The sequence below is a fragment of the Hypomesus nipponensis genome, chromosome 7 (genome assembly GCF_054491055.1).
Source record: "Hypomesus nipponensis isolate SF chromosome 7, ASM5449105v1, whole genome shotgun sequence".
NCBI classification, from domain to species: Eukaryota; Metazoa; Chordata; class Actinopteri; order Osmeriformes; family Osmeridae; genus Hypomesus; species Hypomesus nipponensis.
Genome location: NC_140367.1, coordinates 13649090 through 13673195, shown reverse-complemented (window position 1 = coordinate 13673195; position 24106 = coordinate 13649090). Strand labels below are relative to the sequence as shown.

Below are 24106 nucleotides of genomic sequence, written 5' to 3'. Positions count from 1 at the left end.
GAAAACACTCATGGTCATAAGTGGAATGGAGGGACTGGAACAAGGGATGAAAAGCATGATGGATCATTGGACATTCAAACGTTCACACAGCGGAATAACAAACATAAGGTGGTCTATTTAAACCTTTTAAGGTTGGTTGCGTAAATGCCAGAAATGTGCGCGCGCACACACACATACACACAGGTTCACACACACAGTGAACTCAATTTAGGAGAGAAGAAAAAAAATAAAGGGGTAAATATTACGGAGAAGTTGAAAGGTGGGCCATTTGTAGAAAAACTGTTCCACAGAATGACAAAGGTACTGAGGAGCGATGGAGAAAGATAGAAAAAGAGGTAGAAGAGGGAGTGGGCTGGAGACCAAGACATCAATGGAGGGGGGTGGCGGGAGGGAGGGAAAAGCAGGAGGGAAAGAGAAGGAGACGAGAGGATGAACAGACAGATTTTTTAGTGTTCATCAACCTTTGGTTAGGTTCCTAGAAGCGTTTCTAGGAATTCTAGATGACGAGTTAGGTATGTGCTTGATTGATCATGCAGACACACAAACATACAGACAGGGAGAGAGACAGATAGAGTGGCAGGGAAGCAGTGATGCAGATAGACAGACTTGCAGACAGATTGGCAGACAGACTGGCAGACAGACTGGTAAACAGACAGACAGACTGGAAGACAGACAGACCAAAAGGCAAAGACCTATTGATTCTATTGTAGTCCATTCACAAAATAACTGTGGTTTCTTCATCTGTCAAAATGACCCAGCACTGTGTGCTTTTGTGCTGTTTTGTATTTATCCGATCCATAGCTTTCTTGTGATACGTTCGCTTAATAGTTTACACAGCCAGACCCATTGGGCTCTCACAGAACACTGAACAACATCAAAGCATGAGAGAGGAAACAAAATGCCTTTGTTATAGAAGGTATGCAGCCAGTCAGTCCAGTACACTGCGATAAGGTGTGTGTGTGTGTGTGTATGTGTGCAGAGAACAATCTAATGATCATAGTGGGATGACATTCCTTACACAGCACAGGGCAGCTTACTGCAAACTGAAATGTCTTTTACACGCACACACACACACATTACTGACAATTACTGCTGCATCAACTGCAACAACTCTTCTGTAGAAGAAATCCCATCTTTCCAAACATTATACACACTGACCACTGTTATGATGGACTATGTGATCATAACATGGGTCATAACATAAGTCAAAATGTTATATTTGGTGCAGGGTTTATTAATATACAGTATGTATATAATCAAAGATTTAACACACACTGTTCCTTCACACTAACCAATGCTGATAAAACACTAGTTGTTATGGAAGAATTCGAGTGGCACTCTGTGGATCTGAATAGTCAAAGTATATGGTTTTAATACAATTTATTTAGATTATACAATTGCATATGATTAAACAAAGCTTTGTTGATCAGTCATTACGAAGGATGTGTTATCCACACAAATCGTTCGCAAGAGTGATACCGGACAATAAGGAAAGGCTCCCTTATATGAACAGATACCAGATGTTAATAATCAATCAATACAGCGGTCAGCATGATTGGTCAGCACTGGTCAGTGACAGTTTAGGATAATAAAAGCCCCCAGGCCAGTGTCCCATGTTGATGCAGTTTCTAGTTTCTACAAACAGGATGCCTGGCTTGGCCATCTCCTTGGCCAAAAGATCAGGTCAGGTCAGCTCTGCCCAACCCCCAAAGACCCTCTGGATCTTAGTTAGGCATCTTAAAACAACACCATAAATACCTTAAGACAATCTGAGTGTCCCTTCTACAGAGTAAACCACATCACAGAACCTCAGTTTCTGTCTATAACAAAGGAACTTACTTTTTACTGCTTAAAGAAACATAGATATTGTAACTTTGTTAAAAAATTGCCATTACATTCCTAAATTTTTTTTTTTAACAACATAAATCCAAAAACGTAATATAAAACATCCACACAACATATGGAGGAAAGAAAATAAATGTAACCCCTTTAATCAAACATTACCCCCAAAAGAACAATAGAATCACATATCATTCCCATTATCCTCTTTATCCATCTTCAGTTGGCTATAGGCAATCTTCTTTCAGGCAGTGTTGTCTAGTCGAACCAATTGCAAACGACGATCAAATTGCTTACAGCAACTTTCAACGACACCGCACTTTGCGTACAGCTCGGAAATTGCCTTGGTACTACGCAGAACGCGCAACCTTTCCTTCCGTCTCCAGGCAAGGCGCACGCTTACAATGGCAAGCGTGTATCCACGTTGCTCTCCCCTCGACTTTAACCATGAAGCTTAACATGTTTAAATTCCTTTTCCCATATTACTTGTTCCACATATGGGTCTGACAAAATGGATATGCAATCATTAAAAATCCCCTTGTATGTTAAAATTAATGCATACTTGATATCACACAAACTGTAGAGGCATGATCTTTCCATGTGTTAACTCAGCAAAATCTCAAGGTAAATGTTTTATGCAGACCATACAACCCCATTTCATTCTCATATGCTTCCTTTTTCCAAAATGCATTTTCTTGTGGTTTAGTCCAAATCTCCATTCCACCATTCCTTTCTCCATCTGTCTGCTGCATTCTGTAATTCTTGTAAAAAAAATACTCAAACAAAAAAAAAATCTCACTCTGGGTTAAATACAGTCAAACATTTTCAACTTAGCAGTATTACATAAAACTCTCACAGTCTTACCATAAAGTCAAACTGCTGAAGCTAAAGTCATAAAACTGTTAAAACCCAATAGTCATTTTCTGTTTGGATCAGTCTGTCATTAATTCAGTCGTATTACTAAACGTCATCTCTTCCTCTCTAAGAAGCCTGCCCTTCCCTTAACGAATCCGTGACAAATATTGTATCAAAGTCACACAACAATTTTCCTTGAGAGACTCCTGTTAACCCTAATTTGTTAAGTTAGGCTTATCCGGACAATGGCAACACCATCTCAGCACTTCCTGCAAACATATGTCAATATCAAAAACACATTCAAGTTAGTTCATCATTGCTTGCAGGTAATCTAGAAACTGCTCCAGCTAGTTTCAGCACAAGCATTTCTCTGTGAAATAATCATCATTGTTAGAGTGAATCCCACATTTGCATAGAGCAAGTTGTTCTACAGGTGAAAATAAGAAACTCTCTGTTACCATACCTTTCCCAAATTCATATACAACACCAATTATGTATTTAATCATCAGTGAATGTGTTAACTCTTTTCCCTTTTATGAATTGACAAGCTTACACTGAAGCAACCAACTTTTGAACCAATCTTTAGAGAATCAAACTATTTTAGAAAACAACCAAATTACAAATAACCTAAATTTTTAATCTCTTATCTTAAAAAAAAAAAACTTTAGGAACAGTTCAAATTAATACCTTTATATTTTAGATTCTATTTTTCTGTATTTAAATTCACCAAATCAAATCTCTCTTTGTCCAACACATGAGGAAAACCATCCACTACCCCAAATCAGAATTTAATCTGTATGATTCCAAAATGAAACATAGACCTTAGCCAAACTTACCCCATCTATATTTCTATATAGGCCAGATAGGTAGAACTTCATAACTTGCTTTGGCTGCAGTCCAAAACAGGCCAATTAGCACCAACCATCATAACCACAATTTATCAGACATAATGAGTCTTCCCAAATCATTTCAAACCCAAAAGTTATAATAACCCTCTTTATGCACCAATATCATAATAAAACATTCTCATCACAGCGTAACTGTTCATCCCAAACATTGTATCAGGCTCCTGATAAAACATCCATATAAACTTAAAATCAAAATGACAATCAAACTCCAAATAAAAGCATATTGTAGTCATTTTCTCATTTCATAACCAAATTACATCCAATACCTCTATCAAACTCTTAAAAACCTTAGATTTTACTACTTTGACTTAAAATGTTGTCCATATACTTCTTCAAAGCATATGCATAGTTCCTTTTTCTTTTTAAACCTTTAAATTCACAATTTAACAAAAGTAACATAAGCCCATAAAACAAAAACGTATTATTTAACTTCTCAAAAGTCTCATCAAAACATGTAATTCAAAATACTCCTTTGAATATTTACCAGCCATAACACCCTTAGCATGCGTAATGCACGGATCTCAAATTTCAAATTTTCGCGGACCAAAAACCCCAAATAAAAATATTTAACTTTAATATTTTTTATGTAGCACTTCTCACTTTCTCAATTACCCTTTAGTTTTTACTCGAAGGACTCAACTCAATCATATTGTTTCTATCAGTGCCCATTTCAAACTCGAATCAAACAACGCGCTATGGGACATAGCAAAACCCTTTTTTTCTTCTTCTTTTGACAACACAGCTGGTTGGCGTTTACCTTCTATTTACTTAATTCTGCTCTAGTATAACTCTTCCAATTGTATCGGAGATCTTGACCCAAGCGGAGGAGTTCAGGTATCACAGGGTCTTGTTCACAAGTGAGGGAAGAATGGAGCCCAAAATCGACAGGCGGATCGGTGCGGCGTCCGCAGTGATGCGGGCTCTGCATCGGTCCGTTGTGGCAAAGAAGGAGCTGAGTCGAAAGGCGAAGCTCTCTATTTTCCAGTCAATCTACGTTCGTACCCTCACCTATGGTCACAAACTGTGGGTAGTGACCGAAAGAACGAGATCGCGAATACAAGCGGCCGAAATGAGCTTTCTCCGCAGGGTGTCCGGGCTTTCCCTTAGAGATAAGGTGAGAAGCTCAGTCATCCGGGAGGGGCTCAGAGTAGAACCGCTGCTCCTCTGCATTGAGAGGAGCCAGTTGAGGTGGCTCGGGCATCTGATAAGGATGCCTCCTGGACGCCTCCCTGGTGAGGTGTTCTGGGCACGTCCCACTGGGAAGAGGCCCCCGGGGAAGACCCAGGACACGCTGGAGGGACTATGTCTCTCGGCTTGCCTGGGAAAGCCTCAGGGTCCCCCAGGAAGAGCTGGTGGAAAGTGGGAAGAGGGAAGTCTGGGCATCCCTGCTTAAGTTGCTGCCCCCGCGACCCAACCCCCGGAAAAGCGGCAGATGATGGATGGATGGATGGACGGAGATGCTGTTTTAGCTTCTAAGCTGCCTGATACAGCAGGACTTAGGGCCTGTCTTAACGACTTGAAACGCAAGTATCGAAACGCGTTACGGCGTAACGTGCAATGAACCAATCAGAGCGTCATCTCACATTCCCTTTAAGAGCAGCGCTTGTTCCATGGCAGATTGCTATTATAACGGCGGATTTGCCAGGTGCACGCCAGGAGCGGTTCACAGCCGAGGAGGCCAACGTTCTAGTCAGGGCTGTAACAGATAGAGAAGTGACAATGTATGGGAAAGGTAGAGCAGTTTTCTCATTGCACTAAATTGCCTGCTCATGCTGCTCATTCAAATTCGTATTCTTCTTTCTTTTTTTTTTTTTTTTTTAGTTCTTTGAATTAGTTTAACTATTGTACTTTTTTACTTAATTTAAGACCCGTATATGTTTATTCTTTGCACCTACCTGCCACAGTAAATTCTGTGTTTGTCTACATGGCAAATAAACCGGATTCTGATACTGATTCTGATGGAGATATGGGAGAAGAAACCCACCCAAATTAGCTTTGGTTAAACAGGCGTGGGAGGAAATTGCCACAATTGTTACAAATCATGTTCACATACATAGAGATGTCTTATGAAAATCTTTTTATAATCATTGAAGAAATGTAACACGCCATAAATCAACAATGTCACGTAGCTTTGCAGAAAGAAGACCTTAGCCTCACCAACAGTGCGCACGGGCCAAGCTTGCACCCTTAAAATAGCATCTGAATAACGCGCCATTGACTTTAGACTACGCTTTTCCTGGTCAGTGGCGGAATTGTTTTTCTGAAACTGAAAAATAGCACCAGGAAACGTTTGCGCCAGAACACGCCCCCTTTTTTCTCTGAACTGCCCCCGGGAGCGCAAAGTCATTCCTTAATTTACCAACGTACCATGTCTGTGGGCGGAAAAGTCCGCTTTGCTTCGAGTGCAAACTAGGAATGATACTTGCGTCGTTGACAAAGTCAATTGCGCTGGGTGCAAGATAGTGTTTAGTTTTTACTGTTACTTTGATAGTCTTTTTCTAGTTGACCAACATATATAATATTTATATAACTATTTACAGAATATCCTTATTCTTCTGATAACCAGTAGCAGCTAATCAAAATATATACTTTACTGCTTTTTACAATGGGGGAAAATTAATAGTGAGCAGAATTAAGTTCAAGTTATTGTTGATGCGGCCCTCCAACACATTTCAAGTTTCTCATGTGGCACCTTTATTGTCCACCCCTGAGTTACGAAGCTGGGCTATGGAGCTAACCCATGGAGCTAGGATTTTGATGCTAGGGAGAGTGTGGCAAGCTGGTTTAGCCAAGGCCAAAGGGCAAGAAAGCCAAATTACAGGTGGTGGCCATCTGAAGGGCATGCGACAGCAAGGGGGGACTTGCTATAAGACTTGAAATGTTAGGTCAGTAGCACTTTCTATTTTGAAATGTTTTATTTTGCTTGCAATGTTTTAGTTTGGCAGCTCAGTGAAGCACGTGAAAAATTAGTATTTGTATACACAGTTTAATTGTGCTTCAAATAAAACCAATATTTACCTAAACCTTATTCTTGTTTAAGATCATTTACATAATATATATGAATGTATATGGAGCGTGATTAAAAGGTGACCTTGAAATTGTGGCGACACAAGGAAAAATTTGGGTGCACCTAAATTTTGTGCTGGTGCACCTAAATAATGTTAGGCGCACCAGTGCAACCAAGGGAAAAAGTTAATGTGGAGCCTTGTAGCAACTGTGAAACATGCATTCGATACAGCAGACCAAAGCCAGCTGTGGGTCTACCCATGGCTTCAACCTACAATGAGACGGTTGCTGTGGATTTGCATGAGCTAGAACCTGGAGTGTGGTATCTGCATATCATTGATCACTTTACACGCTTCAGTGTGGGGAGTATTGTCATGACCAAAAAGCCTAAAGAAATTGTGAAGCATCTCATTCATCGCTGGATAAGTGTACATGGGCCTCCCCATAGACTCTTCAGTGACAATGGAGGTGAATTTAACAATGAGGAAATAAGGCATATGGTTGAAAAATTCCACATTGAACTCATGACCACTGCAGCTTAAAGTCCATGGAGTAATGGCCTTTTGGAAAGACATAACCAAACCCTCACTGAAATCCTGTTGAAAAAAAAAAGACAATGGATATAATTGGGGAAAGGCTCTGGATTGGGCTTTGTTGGCAAAGAATTCAACTTGTGTTCGGCCAAAACCCAAATAAGCCACCAGCCCTTGAAACACCACACCTAACAACTGGATAGCTTAGCATATTGCAACTTTACATGTTGCACGACGAGCCTTTACAGAGGCAGAATGATCTGAGAGGATCCGGCGAGCCCTTTGTAAACAACTGTGGCCTAATGATGACCAATACAGAACCGGCATTTACAGTCCATCTGCATGTTCATTTATGGGAGGAGGCAAGGCGGGGTCAGTGGCTCGTTCACGTGCGGTCAATCTCACGTTGATTGTGATTTATAAAGGAAAGGTGTGCAGGACCTGGCGTACAACCGGATTTATACATGTGAATATTTCTGTGCGTAGGTACTTTTGGCTGTACGCCATCTTCTGGTATGAAATCTGCGCAATCCTTTATACATGAGGCCCCAGGTGTGGTCATTGGCCAAGACGGTGTAGCGGTTTTTGTGAGGCACTGCGGCACCCATGTCCGTGTACATCATTCCTGGCTGAGAAAGATTGATACTCAGCCGACGGTGGTGGAAGACATGGAAACTCAGCAGGCGGTGTCTAAAGGCCAAACACACTCTGGGTTCAAATATGAAAACTGTGATACGGACAGTGTGGAAGACATGGCTACAAATGATGACTCACCTTACTTAGAGCACAACAATCAGTCTGAGCAGGATGCGTGTGCACAAACTGATACATTACAGACAGTCACTTTTGCAGCTCCTGAAAAACTGCAGCTGAAAGCTGGAAAAGTAATGACGTATATAGACATGGAAAGTGGACAAACAGTAACGGGAAAGATTCTTGGCTGTGCAGGAAAGGTGTCAGAAATATTAATCTATCAAGCATTGCACAGTCGGTGAACAAGTTTAAGAAAGCTTTATTGCTTGCGGCCGCAAGGAGACAAAAACATCACACGCCATTGTGCTACAAGTTTGTCTGCTAGCATGTTGTGCTAGCTACCTATTTAAGCACCCCCGCTCTTTACAGTCATTGGCTAAGACAAAGGCATGCAAATGTCCCATGGCTCTTCTTCATTGGCTCCCTTGCATAGACCTGGCGCGAGTGCGTTTGAGTGTGTGCATGTTTACGACATCAACCCTGATTGAAACACAACAACAGGATCTCCTGATGTCGTAAAAGCTCCCTTCACAAAGGTGTCAAGCAGATGCTCTCCAGACCTTGCGTCTCCATCTTAGTCCCTGTCACAAAAGCATCTCCTTAAAACAAACAAACCCCCAACATCTTCTAGTCTTAAGCAAATGCTCACCCTTCCAAGGGGTGCGTTTCCCGATAACGATGGATTGTAGCTGTTACGAGGGTTCTCTACGATCAAAATAACGATCCATCGTTATTTCTTACGTGCGTTTCCCGAACATGCTCGTAAGGATAACCATCGTACGTGTCTCTTAAGTTGCACTTAACAAGACGCTGTCCATTGTACTGAAATGTGAATCTTCTGACGCAACTTTAAGACTTTAAAATTAAACTGTTAACCAAAATATTTAACGAATTACGGTACACAAAAAATATTTTCTGTCGCTATGGAAAACTTTACATTTATTGTAGGCTCCTTATTTGAGTACTTATCAATGTACATTGTATGATGCTACATGAAGGCAAAGACAATAAGGTGAACTATGCTGCATCTGAGTTTTACACCGGTGTTAAGACCCTGCAATCAGCGACACAGGATGCTAAATACCAATAGGAGGTCTTGGAAATTAAGTGGGCTTGTCTCCAAATTGAGGTGAGGAAGCTCTTGTTTGAAGAAATAATGTTCACAAGGCCCTCCATTTCTGTGCCTCGTCTTCTGCCCAATCAAAAAGATAGTGTCAAATTTAGGTTACCTTATAGCCTAAGCATACAATGTTTATTTAAATTAAGTAAAGGCTGAATTGTGTATTGTATCATATATTCAGTGTTGCCTGTCCAATCCTTACATGTTCACCTTATAGATCCATGTGAGGGGCAGGAGCAGGGAGAACAAACTCCCATAAAACAACTATTTCTCAAATTACTTGTGCCTTGGTTTTTAACTCTTCTTGGTACTACACTTTCCATAGGCAAATATATGTATAAGAGTCCTATATTTACTACTTGATTGAATCACAAGGTTAAAAACCATGCATGTAAATGGTATCACACATGGCATGTCCCAGCTAGCAACCTAAATAATTCAATTTACAAATACAAGCATCTCAATCCAACATATTTATTGTTTCATTTTCTCGTGCTGACTATATCTACAATATTGCATAGGCCAACAGCTTTCCAAGACCACGTTTGCAATCTCATAATTCTCACATATTGACCACAAATTACATTGTGACAAATGACAAACACATAAGTAATGAATACCCCATGTCTTCAACATGGAATCATTGTTTCTGACATGGATAATCAACTCTACTTTAATTGATGGTTGATCAATTATACTCATTATGAGTGTAAGATATGTCAGATGACATCATGATATCATGATGCTCCTGAACCACATAAAAGCAGACCTGCAGAGGCTAACAAGGAGGTCCTTTGCACTGACCCCTGCAACCCAACTACTGGAAGTGTTAAGGTTCTATGCCACTGGCAGTTTTCTGGAGGTTATTGGAGATGGACATGGGCTCTCAAGGCCTCAGTTTCAAGATCAGTGCAGGCTGTCACAACTGCATTACTTTGCCACATCCCAGACCACATCCAATCCCCCACAAGTCTGCAGTGCAGGACTTATACTACATTCAATGGCTTTTATGATTTTTGTATTTGTAGTAGTTTTCACTACCTCCCAGCCCCTTCACCCTGTGTGACTTCCCAGTCAACCCTGTGGAGTCTTTCCATTTCCTGGGCGCCACCAACTCCCAACATAAGGCTCGGCTCTGCCACCAGCCTCTTCATCCACCGGGCTTGGCGTGCTACCAGCCCTATAATTCTAATAAACATCTTCAATGTTCAATTGTTGTTGTGTTATTGTACTGGTAAAAGCGTTACGTTAATGCATTTCTAGTTACTATTCCACATTACAACAGCCATATTAAAATGTTATAGTATTTTGAATAAGACTGACATAGTTTTTTAAATACCTTCATTGCATGCGCTAAACCCAACAAATCAAATTATTTTTGTGTAACCTAAATTTACTTGACAATATACCGGATTCAGATATGTTTTTGGCACTTAAACTTGTATGGCTTAACAAATATCCCAGTTCCATCATAACTGTTGTAAAAAGATAACCAAAATAATCGTATTTTCCATCGGAAGTAACTTTTAGCATGAGTTTAATGTAGTTTTCATGGTCGGCCTACGTGTGTCTCCACTGAGTCTCTGTGCTACGATGCACTTAGCGATCTACGACTGGTCTGGAGCTCTCGTTAATCTACGACGGTTTTCAAGTGCCACTTTAGCTACAATGGTTTCGGGAAACGGCCCGTACAACTAAGATCCATCGTACGATGGACTCTACGATCAACTTAGGCTTACGATGCTTTCGGGAAACGCAGCCCAGGGTGATAAGAAAGCCTAGAGTTTAGTTTGGGGGTGCTCTGTTATCTGCTGACAAAGAATGCTAAGCATCTGTATTATTCAGTCTAAAAGATCACATTCTTAATTTCTCCAACACAAGCCCACTGGAAAAAACAGAGATTGGTTTAATATGAAGTACAGTGGACCAGAGGAAATTGCTGGTACTACAGGGTCAGTCAATCTGAGTCAGATGGAGAATGTTCACATGGCTCCATCTGAGCATGCTGACCTGTGCACAGACAGTTATGAAGATTACGTTCTTCTGATGGACGATGATGTTTTTCACCCTGCTAAACAAGCTGAACTATGTATATGAAAGAGAATGACGTCTTTGAAAAATTGAACGATGAGGGTCAAAAGTGCATCTCAACACGGTGGGAATCTCAACACTGTACTCCTGATGGTGTTGCACCTAAAGCTAGACTCTTTTACATGTGCCTCTGAGTCTCTAAGAATGATCATGGCAGTCATCTGTCAAAGGAAATGGCAACTGAATTCTATGGACATTAAAGCGGCGCTTTACAAGGCAAAGAATTGACTCGAAATATCTACATTCGTCCACCACCAGAGGCTCAGAGCCAAGGAATTCTGTGGAAACTGAAGAAATGTGTTTACGGACTGGCAGACGCCTCTCTTTATTGGTACAATAAAGTGAAAGACACCATGTATCAGTTTGGAGCTGTCTTGTCACAAGTTGACCCAGCAATCTTCTACTGGCTGGATGATTCCTATAATGTAATGGGAGTCCTCGCTTGCCATGTGGATTACTTTATCTGGGAAGGTTCAGAAATGTCATACTACTTGAAAGCAGCTTTCCAAGTAGGACGAGAAGAGCATGACACCTTCAACTACATTAGAAAAGTTTAAATCTATAAATGACGAGATACAGATACCACAGAGTACTTGCATACAGAATCTCCAACCCTTTTAAGTGCATCCAGCTAGAGCTCCTCAGCGAGAGGCTCCTTTAACAGACAACAAAGTTCACATGCTGAGGTCAAAGATCAGACAAATTCTATGGGTCGCAAGACAAACAAGGCCTGATGTAATGTGTGATGAATCCATCCTGGCTTCCAGTACAAAACATGCAACTGTTCAGACTCTGCACTCTATAAACAAACTGGTCAGGAAACTAAAATCTGATAAAGTTCCAGCACCTAGGAAAAGATGGCTCTCTGAAGCTAGTAGTGTTCAGTGATTCTTTAATGGGCAACTTTCTAGATTCTTTAGTGAACACTTCAGTTAAAATAAGAAACTGAGTTAATTTTTTTCCTTAAAAAAAGGGGGAGTTTGTTAAGTTTCACTGCGCATGTGCGGTTTGGCGCAGGAAGAGAGCTCCAGTAAAGTAAAGTAATATATATTTAATACCTTTTGTTGTTATCTATTTGAGTAAACACTTAGCCGCCTACAAATATCATTTACAAGATGTGATACTTGCCAAAGGGGGTGTTATTAAGCACTGACCATGCAGGACCCCAAACTTTAGTGCACACATGCACTTACAAAGGCATAGACACGGTTGGCTATACACGTGTATCGATGTGCGCATGCACACACACATTCCACACGGACACACCTCTCCTCTCCCCGGTTCTCCTCCTCCCCCAGAGCAGCTGAAACAGGACACCGCCCTCCTGAGAGAAAGTATTTTCTGGGGCAGGAAGAGACAGGCAAGACACACTGCGACACACATTGCTCTCTCCTGTGAGGCCCCTGACAGAGACGAGAGAGTGACAGAGATCGTGAGAGGCTATTTCCAGGGTAGACCTGGAAAACCATCTCATTTGACTGTGTGATTATCATTAGGAAGCCGTAATTGGGGATCTCGCAATCAGAAGAACCAGGTTAGACCTGCTTCGAGGCCAAATGGATCTATTTGTGAAAATGAGAACAATGTAGCCTGGGTCGCTTATACTGTATGAGACTGCCCAAGTCAGCCAAGGACACTGTTCCTTGGTTAGAGCAAGGTGTGAGTGGAATTGAGAATCTGGTCCTCCCTCAAATCATATTCATGGCCAGTGGTGGGGAAAGGAGGCCAAAGTGAGTTATTTTTCTCCTCAACAGTAGAGCAACTTCTCTTACTGTGCTGACTCTGCAGAGTCATCACCGTGGTAATTACAATTCCTTTCTTTGTCCCGGCCCCCAAAAAACAAGGTGATTTCCCCAGCGGTTCTGTCATGGCAGTGTAACACACACCCCAAGCACCACAGCCACATATACACCCACACACACAACCAAGATAGCAAGTCGCTTCCTGAACGTAGCTTGTAATGAATTAACATTAAACATTTAAAAGTCAATCTACCTCTTTCCTCCTCTCACCATCTCTCTCCTGTTATGCTCTCCCTCTTCCTCCTCTTTCTTCCTTCAAACTTTCTAACAAAAGCACAAATACACACACAGACACAAAAAGGTTTTTGAAACACTTTTTAGGGTCTGGTCTAGAATTCACAGCTGTGTGCTACGTTTTACAGCTTCAATGAATATTTACTAGGGCTGTCGAAGATAACGCAATAATAACGCTTTAACGCAATCTCAATTTAACGCGAACAAAGGTTTCTTTTTGACCCTGGGAATCACCTGTCGTCATATGACTTTGACTGCCGATGGTAGCTGAATGATGGAGAGAGGGCTTTTAGATGGGAAGTCCCATTTCAAAAAGTTGCCAGACGGCCCGGTCGACAAAACCAAGGCTGTGTGTACTGATTGTCAGGTTGAGTTTAGTTATCATTGGAGTACTTCCAGCCTAAATTATTCTAATCGCTTGACAACCCTAATATTAGCCTCCTCAGGCATTGCGGCCTTGTTGAGTCTTCCTACTACTATCAAGACTCCATCCTCCAGCACAGGATCCAGCTTGTAGATGGTGCTGTTCCGCCTTAGTCCTTTTCCAACAAATGTAGTCTTTTCCAGCTTTGCCATTTCCTCTGGGTAGCTTTGATGTTGACAGAACATTATGATAGCTTTCTCCGCCCTCATCAGGTCATCCAGGGAAATACTTTGGCTGCCAGGTTTGTTCTTGCCGGCTTTTCTCTTGCTGTCCAGCATTTTGCTCTGGCTTCTTGTCTGTGGGTGTGGAGACACTTTACACTGTCTTTTTATTCACACTGAGAACAAGAAGAAGGTTTCTCAATTTCAAGTACCACACGACAGCTCTTTTTAACTTATTCCAACTTGAAAAGTATTCAAGCAACTACCATGTTGGATTGTTTTGTGTCTTAATCACAGCACTGTACGGACGGATTCGAGAGACCGCAGATAGAGTGCGGCTTGTCTGGGTTGTTATATGTGTGGAAACTGCAAGTGCAACTCGGATCTAAGACGGATTCGGGAGACCACAGATAGTGTGGTTTGTTTGGGTTGTTATATATGTGGGGAAACTGCAAGTGGCAGCTCGGATCTAAGACGGATTTGAGAGACCGCAGATAGAGTATGGCTAGTCTGGTTTGTTATATGTTTGGAAATGCAAGTGGCAGCTTGGATCTAAGACGGATTTGAGAGACCGCAGATAGAGTGCGGCTAGTCTGGTTTGTTATATGTGTGGAAACTGCAAGTGCAGCTAGGATCTCAGACGTATTCGAGAGACCGCAGATAGCGTGCGTCTACTCTGGTTTGTTATGTGTTTTAAATCTATTACTTTTATCACTTGTATTCGTTAATTTCATGTAAAGCACCTTGAGCTGCAATTCTTGTATGAAATGTGCTATATAAATAAAGTCTTACTTACTTACTTACTGTACACTGCTGTGCATCTCTTGACCTCAAGCATTGGATTTGTCAAACGCATTCTGGTAGATTCATATTCGCCCACATGCATGGCTTTCAGGTGGTGAAAGAGATTGGTAGTGTTTCCACCTTTGGCTAGCACAATTCGACGACACAACTTACAGAGTAGGCTACTATTTGTTGGTCGATGTCGGATAACTTGAAACCAAATCATTTCCAAACGACAGAGGCTCCATTTTTTTTTTACCAATTTTTCTTTGTCCAACAAATCAACCCCACTGGCGTTATTTTCAGACATCATTAACGCTTGCTTACACTTGCCAACAAAAGCAGTTCACTCATATGAATGTTTGCGTCCTCTGGAGTTGCGCTAGCTTGTTTGTTGACTTTCATTGGCTGGCACAATGCGTGCAGCGTCCATGCTGCATGTTTTTTTTGTAAAATTTACAAATTTGAACTAGCCCACTAAGCAGTATCACTTGACTTATATTTTACACCAAACAGAAACACCTTACTAAAACATTTATTTATCCATGATATGGCAAAATCCATATAATGGCACAACGCAATACCGGTATTCGCGCTCATACCGGTATACTGCCCACTCCTAATGCATGCACGTGTGTGCTCTCTCTCTCCTACATAAAACATATGAGAGAGACTACATAAACTGAGAGAGACTTACTCAGTGATGGGAGCTACATTATAGCAAAACTAATACTTTTTATCTTTATACATAAAACTTAAACATAAAGTTTAATAAATAGAACTGAGAGGCATTAACAACTTGTGTGGCGCCGAGCCAGACACAAACACACACACACATAAAAATAACAATTTGACACACTGAGATCTGCTACACTCACACCACATTTTCGAGTATAAAATGCATTTTACCTGCCTTCATCTTTGTGTATTATACAGCCATCTTCCTTGTCTTTCTGGATGCAAAGTCTTTTATACTGTATTTGAAGTCAATTTGTTGAGCCATTTCACATTCAATGGCAAGTATTGTGGTTGAGTTTCTCCTGGCTCATTGTGGAGCACAAGTCATTTTTAGGATTTTGAGTTTACTGAAGGACCTTTCTCCTCCTGCCAGTTACAGGTAAAGTGCATAATATCCTCAGAGAAATACGAGCAATGCAGAAAATGTATTTCTCAGTGTCAGCTTTGCTCAAGATAGCTTCCTCTTGGCTAGCATCGTGGCTACTGCTGCTCATCTCTGCAGCCTGGCTGGGAGCATCTTTCGAATTCGACTGATTTAAAAAAATATATACTTTTATTCAGGGGTAATGCCCTTGCTTCCTCTCTTTTCTCTTTTCTCTTTTCTTTTCTGATATCCTGATTTCTGAAGGACCTAGGTCCTGGCATAGCAAGGAAATGAAGTCTTCTCTGACATTAGTATTAGCTTAACCTTAGATCAATAAATAACATCACTAAACAAAAAACGACTCATACTATTTAGAGGAGAGACGGGGGGGGGGGGGGGGGGGGTTCATTATGAAACAGGCTACATTTTACTAAAGCAACAATACAATGTTTATGTTAGCTTTTTGTTAAGTAATGGTGAGTATTTCAGTTCAAAATAAAATTGGTTATAATTTCTTAAAAGATTTAGGACAAACATAATTATTGCTGACATCACGGCTGGGCCCCACCACGGCTGGGCCCCAGAAAGCTTTCCCCCCTTATGGGCGGCCCTGGGCCCGACACTGTTATCAGCACTACTTTCCAATCTAGTATAAGAAACGGTAACATCATGCAAGGAATCTTCAATTGAATTTATCCACCTTGTGACATTGCACGAAAAGGTGTTTATCTGTTCAAGCCTCGGTGCAAACCAGGATTTTGTATCCTCATTTCGTTTTTCCTCTTAACATTTCTTGGTACGAACCATGAAGATATTTGTATTCCTCCAGCATGGTACTAAACTTAACCGTAAAGATTTGTATCGTCGTCCATCATCGAGTATTTACAATATTCATTCTTCTCGTAAGATGAGACAATTTGCCCGACCTCGATGAGCGCAATTTTGTTGTTTCATTGAGGTTTTCTTCAGGTAGGCCCAAACTCGCCTCCTTCAGCAATTTGAAAATAAGCAATAATATTTCTTTAAATCCAACCATAGGATTGCAACAAAAGCCTTTTCTCTCCTGGTCTAATTTTTGTTAGTTGCGTTAGTCCATATACGCCCATAAGGCTTCAATTCACCGATGTTATCTCAAACACTTTTTTCTAACCAAAAATACTTGGTCTTTCTTGGGTTCAAAATGTGCACAAAAAAGGTCTTCAGAAGTATAGTCCATCCAGACTGCATTTCATTCAATGGAAAGCGTACACACCTCCGATAAAGTTAAATTGATTTGTTTGTTTGTTGCGCGCTGCCGCGTAATCCAAGGGTGCTTGGTCCAAGGGTAATCCACAATTGTCACGTTCACATTTACGTTTCCTGGTGGGAGGGACCGCACAGCAAAGCACGAGGAATTGTGGGTAGAATTAATCTTTCTTTCATTGTTTCCCAAAAAAGACACCGGCACATGCCTGAGTGCACCAACCAAGACCAACCGCCCCTACCCCTCTGAGACATGGAGTATATGTGCCCACAGGTCGAACCAATACAGACATATGGGGGGGAGACAAATGTCAACAGCTTCCATTACAGCTAACTAACAATGACTCAAACATCTCCCCCCTGCTCTTCCAATTAACCCCACTTGTCCCGTAACACAACCAGGAAGTGTGCCATGCTCTAACCAAACAAACATAAGACAAAGAAAATAAAGAAACAGATCTAAGCCTACGTGTAATGTATTTACTTGTTGATGTATGTGTGCATAGTGTATGTCAATGCCCAGGAATAAAATAATAACAGAAAGTAACAAAGATAAATGTTATAATAGTGTAGGGGTTAGGGTTTGTGCGGCCTGGGGTGCGGCCGTCACAGACGGTCATGGTCAATGATGGTATGCGCAGGCCGGAACCCTCCCCTCTCCTTGGCCTGTCACACCTTTATTCAAATGCCAGTGAATGTCTGACCTATAGGGTCACACACTCAGAAACAACACAGAAACAGCAGTTGCAACGTCCTAATTCAGGCTAACAGTGCGTTCACACTGCAGCGACGCAAATCGATTAGCCTCCCATAGTTCACCATGCTCAGGGGCGTTTCAAACAGATTAATGTAGAATGTAGTTCTCTAAAGTCACTGTTGTAGTTGTCATGGCCAAGTGCGCAGACTTGAGTTTACGTACTTGCAACATCGATCAAAATATCAACTCATCAACAAAATATCAAAATATCAACTTGTATACAAAATACAAAACAGTTTAATAGACATACACGTTGACATGTGTAAAAAATGTTTTATTATATTATTCAAAGTATAATCTGTTGATACGATAGGGAGTTCCAGCCGGGCTAGCTAGCTAATTAGAGCTACCACAGAACAAAGTTACGTAATGTGACTAGACTGAATTTGAAAGTACAAGCACCCACAACTTAGGCAACCATGCGCATGCATCGTTTTTTTTTATAAACATCTCAGCTGTACAAATACAGCTATGTATCGTACAGGACTGGGTAAGCAGCCACACAAATGATTAGTTTCTCCTCCACCTTGAAACCTAGAAAGCTAGAAATGTTCACCATGGTTGCTACGTTACGAGAAACAAGGAAACACTCTGATTGGCCATCGCTAACGAAAATGGCTCCTCATTTGCATAAAATTGAGAAAATCTCAACTCGGTCGCGTTGCTACCCACAATGCACCACGCAAGCGATTCACCTGGCTCCATAGAAAATGAATGGAAAACATGTTGTCGCTGCAGTGTGAACGTACTGTAATTCAATACAACTTAAATCATTACTAGCATTCTTGATCTAGGATGACTAGTGAAGGCTATTTACTTACTAACTGAGAGTGAGATCAGGAAAATTTAACATATCGACCGAGCTTTAACGAGGTTGATACGGCAAAAGTTAGATATGGATAGTAAAACTCAGACTGATCGCTTTCGCTCATTTAGAAATTTTCGTCGGAGGGCATTACGGATCCGTATTGAGCTGTGAGTAGGTCACCACGCGGATGGCATGACTGCAAATCAACCAATCGGAACGCTCGTATTCGTAACTTTTTTTAGTCTTATTTTTTACTAAAGTGTTGTCTCATGTGAGGCAGTTGTTTTTGTTTGTAATAAATAATCGAGTGTGATGAAGTATGACATGGTTATTTTGTACCATTTCTTAATTGAATTTACAGAACAATTACTATACCGTGATATATACCGTAACCGTGATATAAAATTACTCATACCGTGATAGAAGATTTTGGCCATATCGCCCACCCCTAAGATTGACCCTGTATGTCTGGCTCTCCTTACTCAACCAGTCTCAAGTTAGACATTAATTTGAATCTAAATACTTCATAATTCATTAAACTCAGCAACCAAACAGGAAGATGAGATGGTGGTTGAGGTGGGATGATTTGAGGTTTTTATAATATGTGTGTTTGTGTTCTAAATGTAACTGGAAACAGGCTACCATCCCCAAGCAGAAAGAGCCCTCTCATTTTCATCCTTTAGTGAAGAAAAATAGAAGATGAGAAGTAAAGATGCGTCAAGGAGTGATCAAACAGTGAAAAACAAACATGCACTCACACACACACAGGCAAAAGGCAACCATCAGTGAAAAGACACCGTCCTACTACAACGGCTTGAAATGAGATTTTACGGATGGGGTGTGGGAGGGGAGCTTCATCCTAGATGCAGGGTAGGGAAGGAGAAGGGGGGGGTGACAAATGCAATACAGATACAACCCATGACCAACCGCTGGCAGTGAGGCACTAGCTCATAGCCTCAACATCTGACTTTGTGTCTCTTTCACTGTCTTTTTTTCTCTGTTAAGGTATGTCTCTCTCTTGCTCCTCTCTCCTCCCCCTGTCTTGGTCCCGAGTTTGTCGTGGATGAATGGCTCTAGCGTCAAGAGGGTGCCACACATGGGAGGCAGGGATGAAGGGAGGGCTGGAGAGGGACATGGCTGTTGACCATCTGCTGTAGACAGGGGAGCTGCGAGTCAGGCCAGGCACCATGGATAGGCACCAGAGTTTCAGACAGCCTTGTGTGTGTGCGCATTTCTCATTGCTGTCATTGTGTTGCTCATCAGATTAGCTTCCTCCCTGACTTGCTCATTCCAATGTTCGAAATAACGGGCCCTAACTCAAGCACACAACGATTACCTTTCATTAATACTGCATTCGCCAGTTACGCTACAGAAAAGCTAGCAATTTAAAATGGCACTTGTGAGCAGTATCTACACTGAGAAGTGAGCGTAATCAATTAAACTCAGTCACATATTGTTAAATGGTTCTGTTATTATTATTTGAATATATATATATCTGTGTATATATACAGTACCAGTCAAAAGTTTGGACACATGGAATGGGAAAATGTGTCCAAACTTTTGACTGGTACTGTACGTGATTTGAACAATGTGATACTTTGCCAACCTGTGTTTTGCTTGTGTGTGTGTGGATGTGTATCTGTGTGTGTATCTGTATCTGTATGTGTATCTGTGTGTGTGTGTGCGTGTGTGTGTGTGTATGTGTATCTGTGTATGTGTGTGTACAGTACAGTACAGTACAGTACAGTACAGTACAGTACAGTACAGTACCAGTCAAAAGTTTGGACACATGGGAAAATGTGTCCAAACTTTTGACTGGTACTGTATATATATATGTATATATATATATATATATATATATATATATATATATATATATACTGGTATCATGAGAGGCTTGACCACAAAGCGGGGTGTAGGGCAGTGCGTCACCATAGGACAGTGCAGGCAAAAAATGCTTTTAAACGAAGAATCCGCTTTATTCAACAAAAATCTTTCCGGAAGCAAACATTTTAAAGGCAAAAACAGGCTTCATAAACTTGCTCCTAACTGGAATTCTAAAAATTGCAAAAATTAAAGTTCCTCCAAAGCCAAACAAAGTTTGTCCATGTACCAGCCTGCCTGCCTGGTGTGTGTGCCCAGTCCTTTCTTCTCTCTCCCTCCCACACCTGAGCTCCCTCGTTAATCAGCGGGCTGAGGCATTAGGTGTGTTCGACTTCATGCTGCACCGGTGTCGCCTGCAGCCCGGCTGACTTGAAGCAGCAAATGGCATTCTCAGCTTTAAGGCAGCCGGCTGCAGCCGGCCGTCGGCGCCACCGGTGCAGCATGAAGTCGAACTCGCCTATTTGCACCCTTCTGAGGAGTGCATTCAGGGAGATGTAGTGTACACGGCAGCCATCTTGTGGCATGGTAGCCACTCCTGGAGAAGAACGTAACGCCCCTCTACCACAGGTCCTCTCGTGATGCCACAATATATACAGTACATATGTATGTATGTATATATATGTTATTAATTATATTATATCTATATCATCATTTTATCATATTCTAAATTAGCAGTCTGTCTCTTTCGTATGTATGTGTGTTTGTTCCAGAACCCGACCCAGGTGGGTACAGCTCTGCAGGTGTTCTTTAACCTGGGCACTCTGAGAGAAACCATCAGTGGGGTTGTTGGGGGGTACCAGAGCACCATACAGGACAACGTCACCGCCGCCCTGGACATCAAGAGCCTCACACAGCCCACCAGCTCCAGAGGTGAGTCTGTGTGTGTGACACAGAGATTGTGTGTTTTCCTTCAGCATTCATCACTGGGATCTGTATTTCTTCTGTATTGATATTTGTGTGTTTGTGTATGATTTCTTGTTTAACTACTCTTGTGGGGACCAAATGCCCTAATACGATTGGTAAAACGTGAAAAACTTGACCTTTTGCTGGGCCCCATAACTTCAAATGCTTGTCTGTGTGCATGCATATGTGTAATCCTGTACTCCAACGCTCTATGGCGTCCGCTGCCCATGATACCTAGGTGCTCCAGGCCGGGCAGTGATGCCTACCCCGGGGAATACTGCTGCTTTCCGAGCATCTCTCTGGACCAACCTGGAGAAGCTGATGGATCAGATCTGTGCTGCCTGTGGACAGGTGAGACGACACCGTGCCCCAGGTTTGATCTATCAGTCTGGGTTTTGGTACAGCAGCCCGGCTATCGCATAATAACCTCCAGTTTAAATATTCTCATCCAGTTTTAGCATATAACCGGGTTTACCATACCAAACAAAGGTTGGCATATTAGCCTGGTGTATACTAGCCTCTTCTTAAATCTAATCAGGTCAAAATGTAATTTGTGTATATACTATATATATATATATATATATATATATATATATATATATATACACACATATACATACACATACATACATACATACATACATACATAAGGGATGGAGATTTGAACTGATTTCATTATTCGAATAGTATCCGAAATTATTTTCGAATATCCGGATAATCTATTTTATTAATGTGGTTCCGTTATGTAATTAGCCTGACGTGACGCAAAGCATACAGTAAACACATGAACCACCACACATTCTGGCAATAATTGGGACTGTTAAACTATTAGATTAAATAAGGGTTGAATAAAGAAAACAAATGAAAGATCAATTTATTAACATGACGAAAAGACAATGAACTTGAAAAAACGCTGCGTCTTCAGACGTAGGCTCTTAATTTGGCGGAAAAGCGATTAGCCTATTATTATGTGAAATAAAAAGTAGGCTACATTGGACTAAATTAAACACATTGGGTAGGCTATCCTCCATAAAAACGAAAGACACACAGAGAAATATTGCATATTAACTCGGATATTAACTTGGAACCGGAATCCTATAGGATACGGTGCGCCACCACACATTGCGAACATAAACAGCCGATTACGCTAGCTCTACATGGCTACTGGTAAGAAAATAAATAAGCCACAACTGCATTAGCCATACGCATTTTTATTCAGGAGCATTAGCATGTAAACATGCTCCGGGGAGAGGCTAGTACGGAGTCGATTTACGAGCAGGCCGGCGTAGAAAAGACTGCAGGAACTGAGGTTGTTGCCTGGTACTGCTTAGCCAGGACACTATGCTTCTTGTAGCGCTAAATGAAATGAAAGGAGACTCGCAGCAGAACGCAGGCGTAGCCTACCTTTTCTGATGGTTTTCATCATTTTCTAACGTCACAACTATTAGAATTCACAACATGACGCGACGGTTTTTCAATAAAACCTTTTTTTTTATCAAACGACGCTCATAAGTATTCGAAAAAAGTATTCGAATACTAACTTACTTTAGGATATCCGGATATTCGATTAACCACGCCCATCCCTAACATACATACGTATATAATTATTTTTAAAATTATTATTTGTAGAGAGCTTTACTTAAGCTTAGTCATGTAAGCTCCCGAGTCCCAGCCTTAGTTCTTAGAGAAGATGGCTCATTCAGATTTATTTGATTTATTATGAATCTAGGATGGTAGACTGTAGATCGATAGATAGATAGATAGACAGATAGATAGATAGATAGATGGATGGATGGATGGATACTTTATTAATCCCGTGGGGATTCAGGTATCTCTCACAGCTCTCGTACCAACAACAACCACAGACAATATGTATAGATAACACGATACAAAACACAAGGCCATTTACAGAGTACAGTAGATAAGATGCAGTGCAAAACGTAGAACGTAGGGTGCTGAGCTGCCCGCTACGGAGGCTGCTGGACTGTCCTGGACTGTATGCTCTTGACTGGAATCAAAACACATTTACAGTCCTTCCCAATATTGTGGCCTTGCTTGAGTCTACCTAGACCATTGTTGTTGGAGAGTATTGTACATTAGTTCTATTGTCAGGCCAGAGAAATCAAGCGCAGATACTTGTGGACCCCTGGCTCTTTAGTTATTGTTCTGTTTGTATACTATCCCTTGTATAAATTCATCTTGAATGTGTTTGTTTGTTAATTAAATAAAATAATAAAAGTATCGGTTTTACGTGATACCTTAAAGAATGGTGGGGTTCTTCTGTAATTGTTTGATCAAGTCAAAATGCCATTTTCAAATTAATGTGATTTTTTAGGAAAGTATTTTCTTATTCATTCACTCTTATTTCTGTCAAAAACATAACTTCTGTGTTCTTTTTTAGTAGGACTCACTGCTAACACATGTTTTTGTGTGTGTGTGTGTATGCGTGTGTGCTTGTGCAGGTGCAACACCTCCAAAAGGTCCTGACCAAAAAGAGAGACCCTGTCACTCACATCTGCTTCATTGACGAGATCCTCAAGGTGAGACACACTCCTGCGTGTTTGTTCTCTTTGTGTGTTTGTTTTCTGTTCAGTGTGTTTGTGTCCGTGTACATTATATACAGTATATATGTGTATGAAGAATGTCTCCAATGGAAGCTTGCTAGTTGACTTGCTGCCGCTGTATTAGCCTGTAATGAGTTTAGGAGGAGGTTAACTAGATTCACGTTAGAAGATCACACGCACTGACATGCACAGTGACACATGGCCCTGAGCAGTACGGTGTTCATTTTAGGACATTCTCAGACTCACGTGTCAGACTGTAAAGAAAAGGCATCAGGTCTCGGACCAAAAGTCGTCAGACTCTGCGAAATGGCATCAGAATAGCCTAAAAGTCAGTCTC

The 24106-nt window shown here is 41.2% G+C and overlaps 1 protein-coding gene across 3 annotated transcripts in view; it reads left to right on the top strand.

Moving 5' to 3' along the window:
- Positions 1 to 24106, top strand: part of cog5 (component of oligomeric golgi complex 5) — a 102292-nt gene that overhangs the window by 40338 nt on the left and 37848 nt on the right. For all 3 annotated transcript variants that reach the window (XR_014762448.1, XM_084701495.1, XM_084701496.1), the window contains 3 exons: positions 21013 to 21172; positions 21444 to 21556; positions 23668 to 23745. Coding sequence is in view for 2 of the 3 variants with exons in the window: in XM_084701495.1 (XP_084557621.1) it covers positions 21013 to 21172; positions 21444 to 21556; positions 23668 to 23745 (351 nt within the window). In the remaining variant the exon portion in view is untranslated. The remainder of the gene's footprint in view (positions 1 to 21012; positions 21173 to 21443; positions 21557 to 23667; positions 23746 to 24106) is intronic.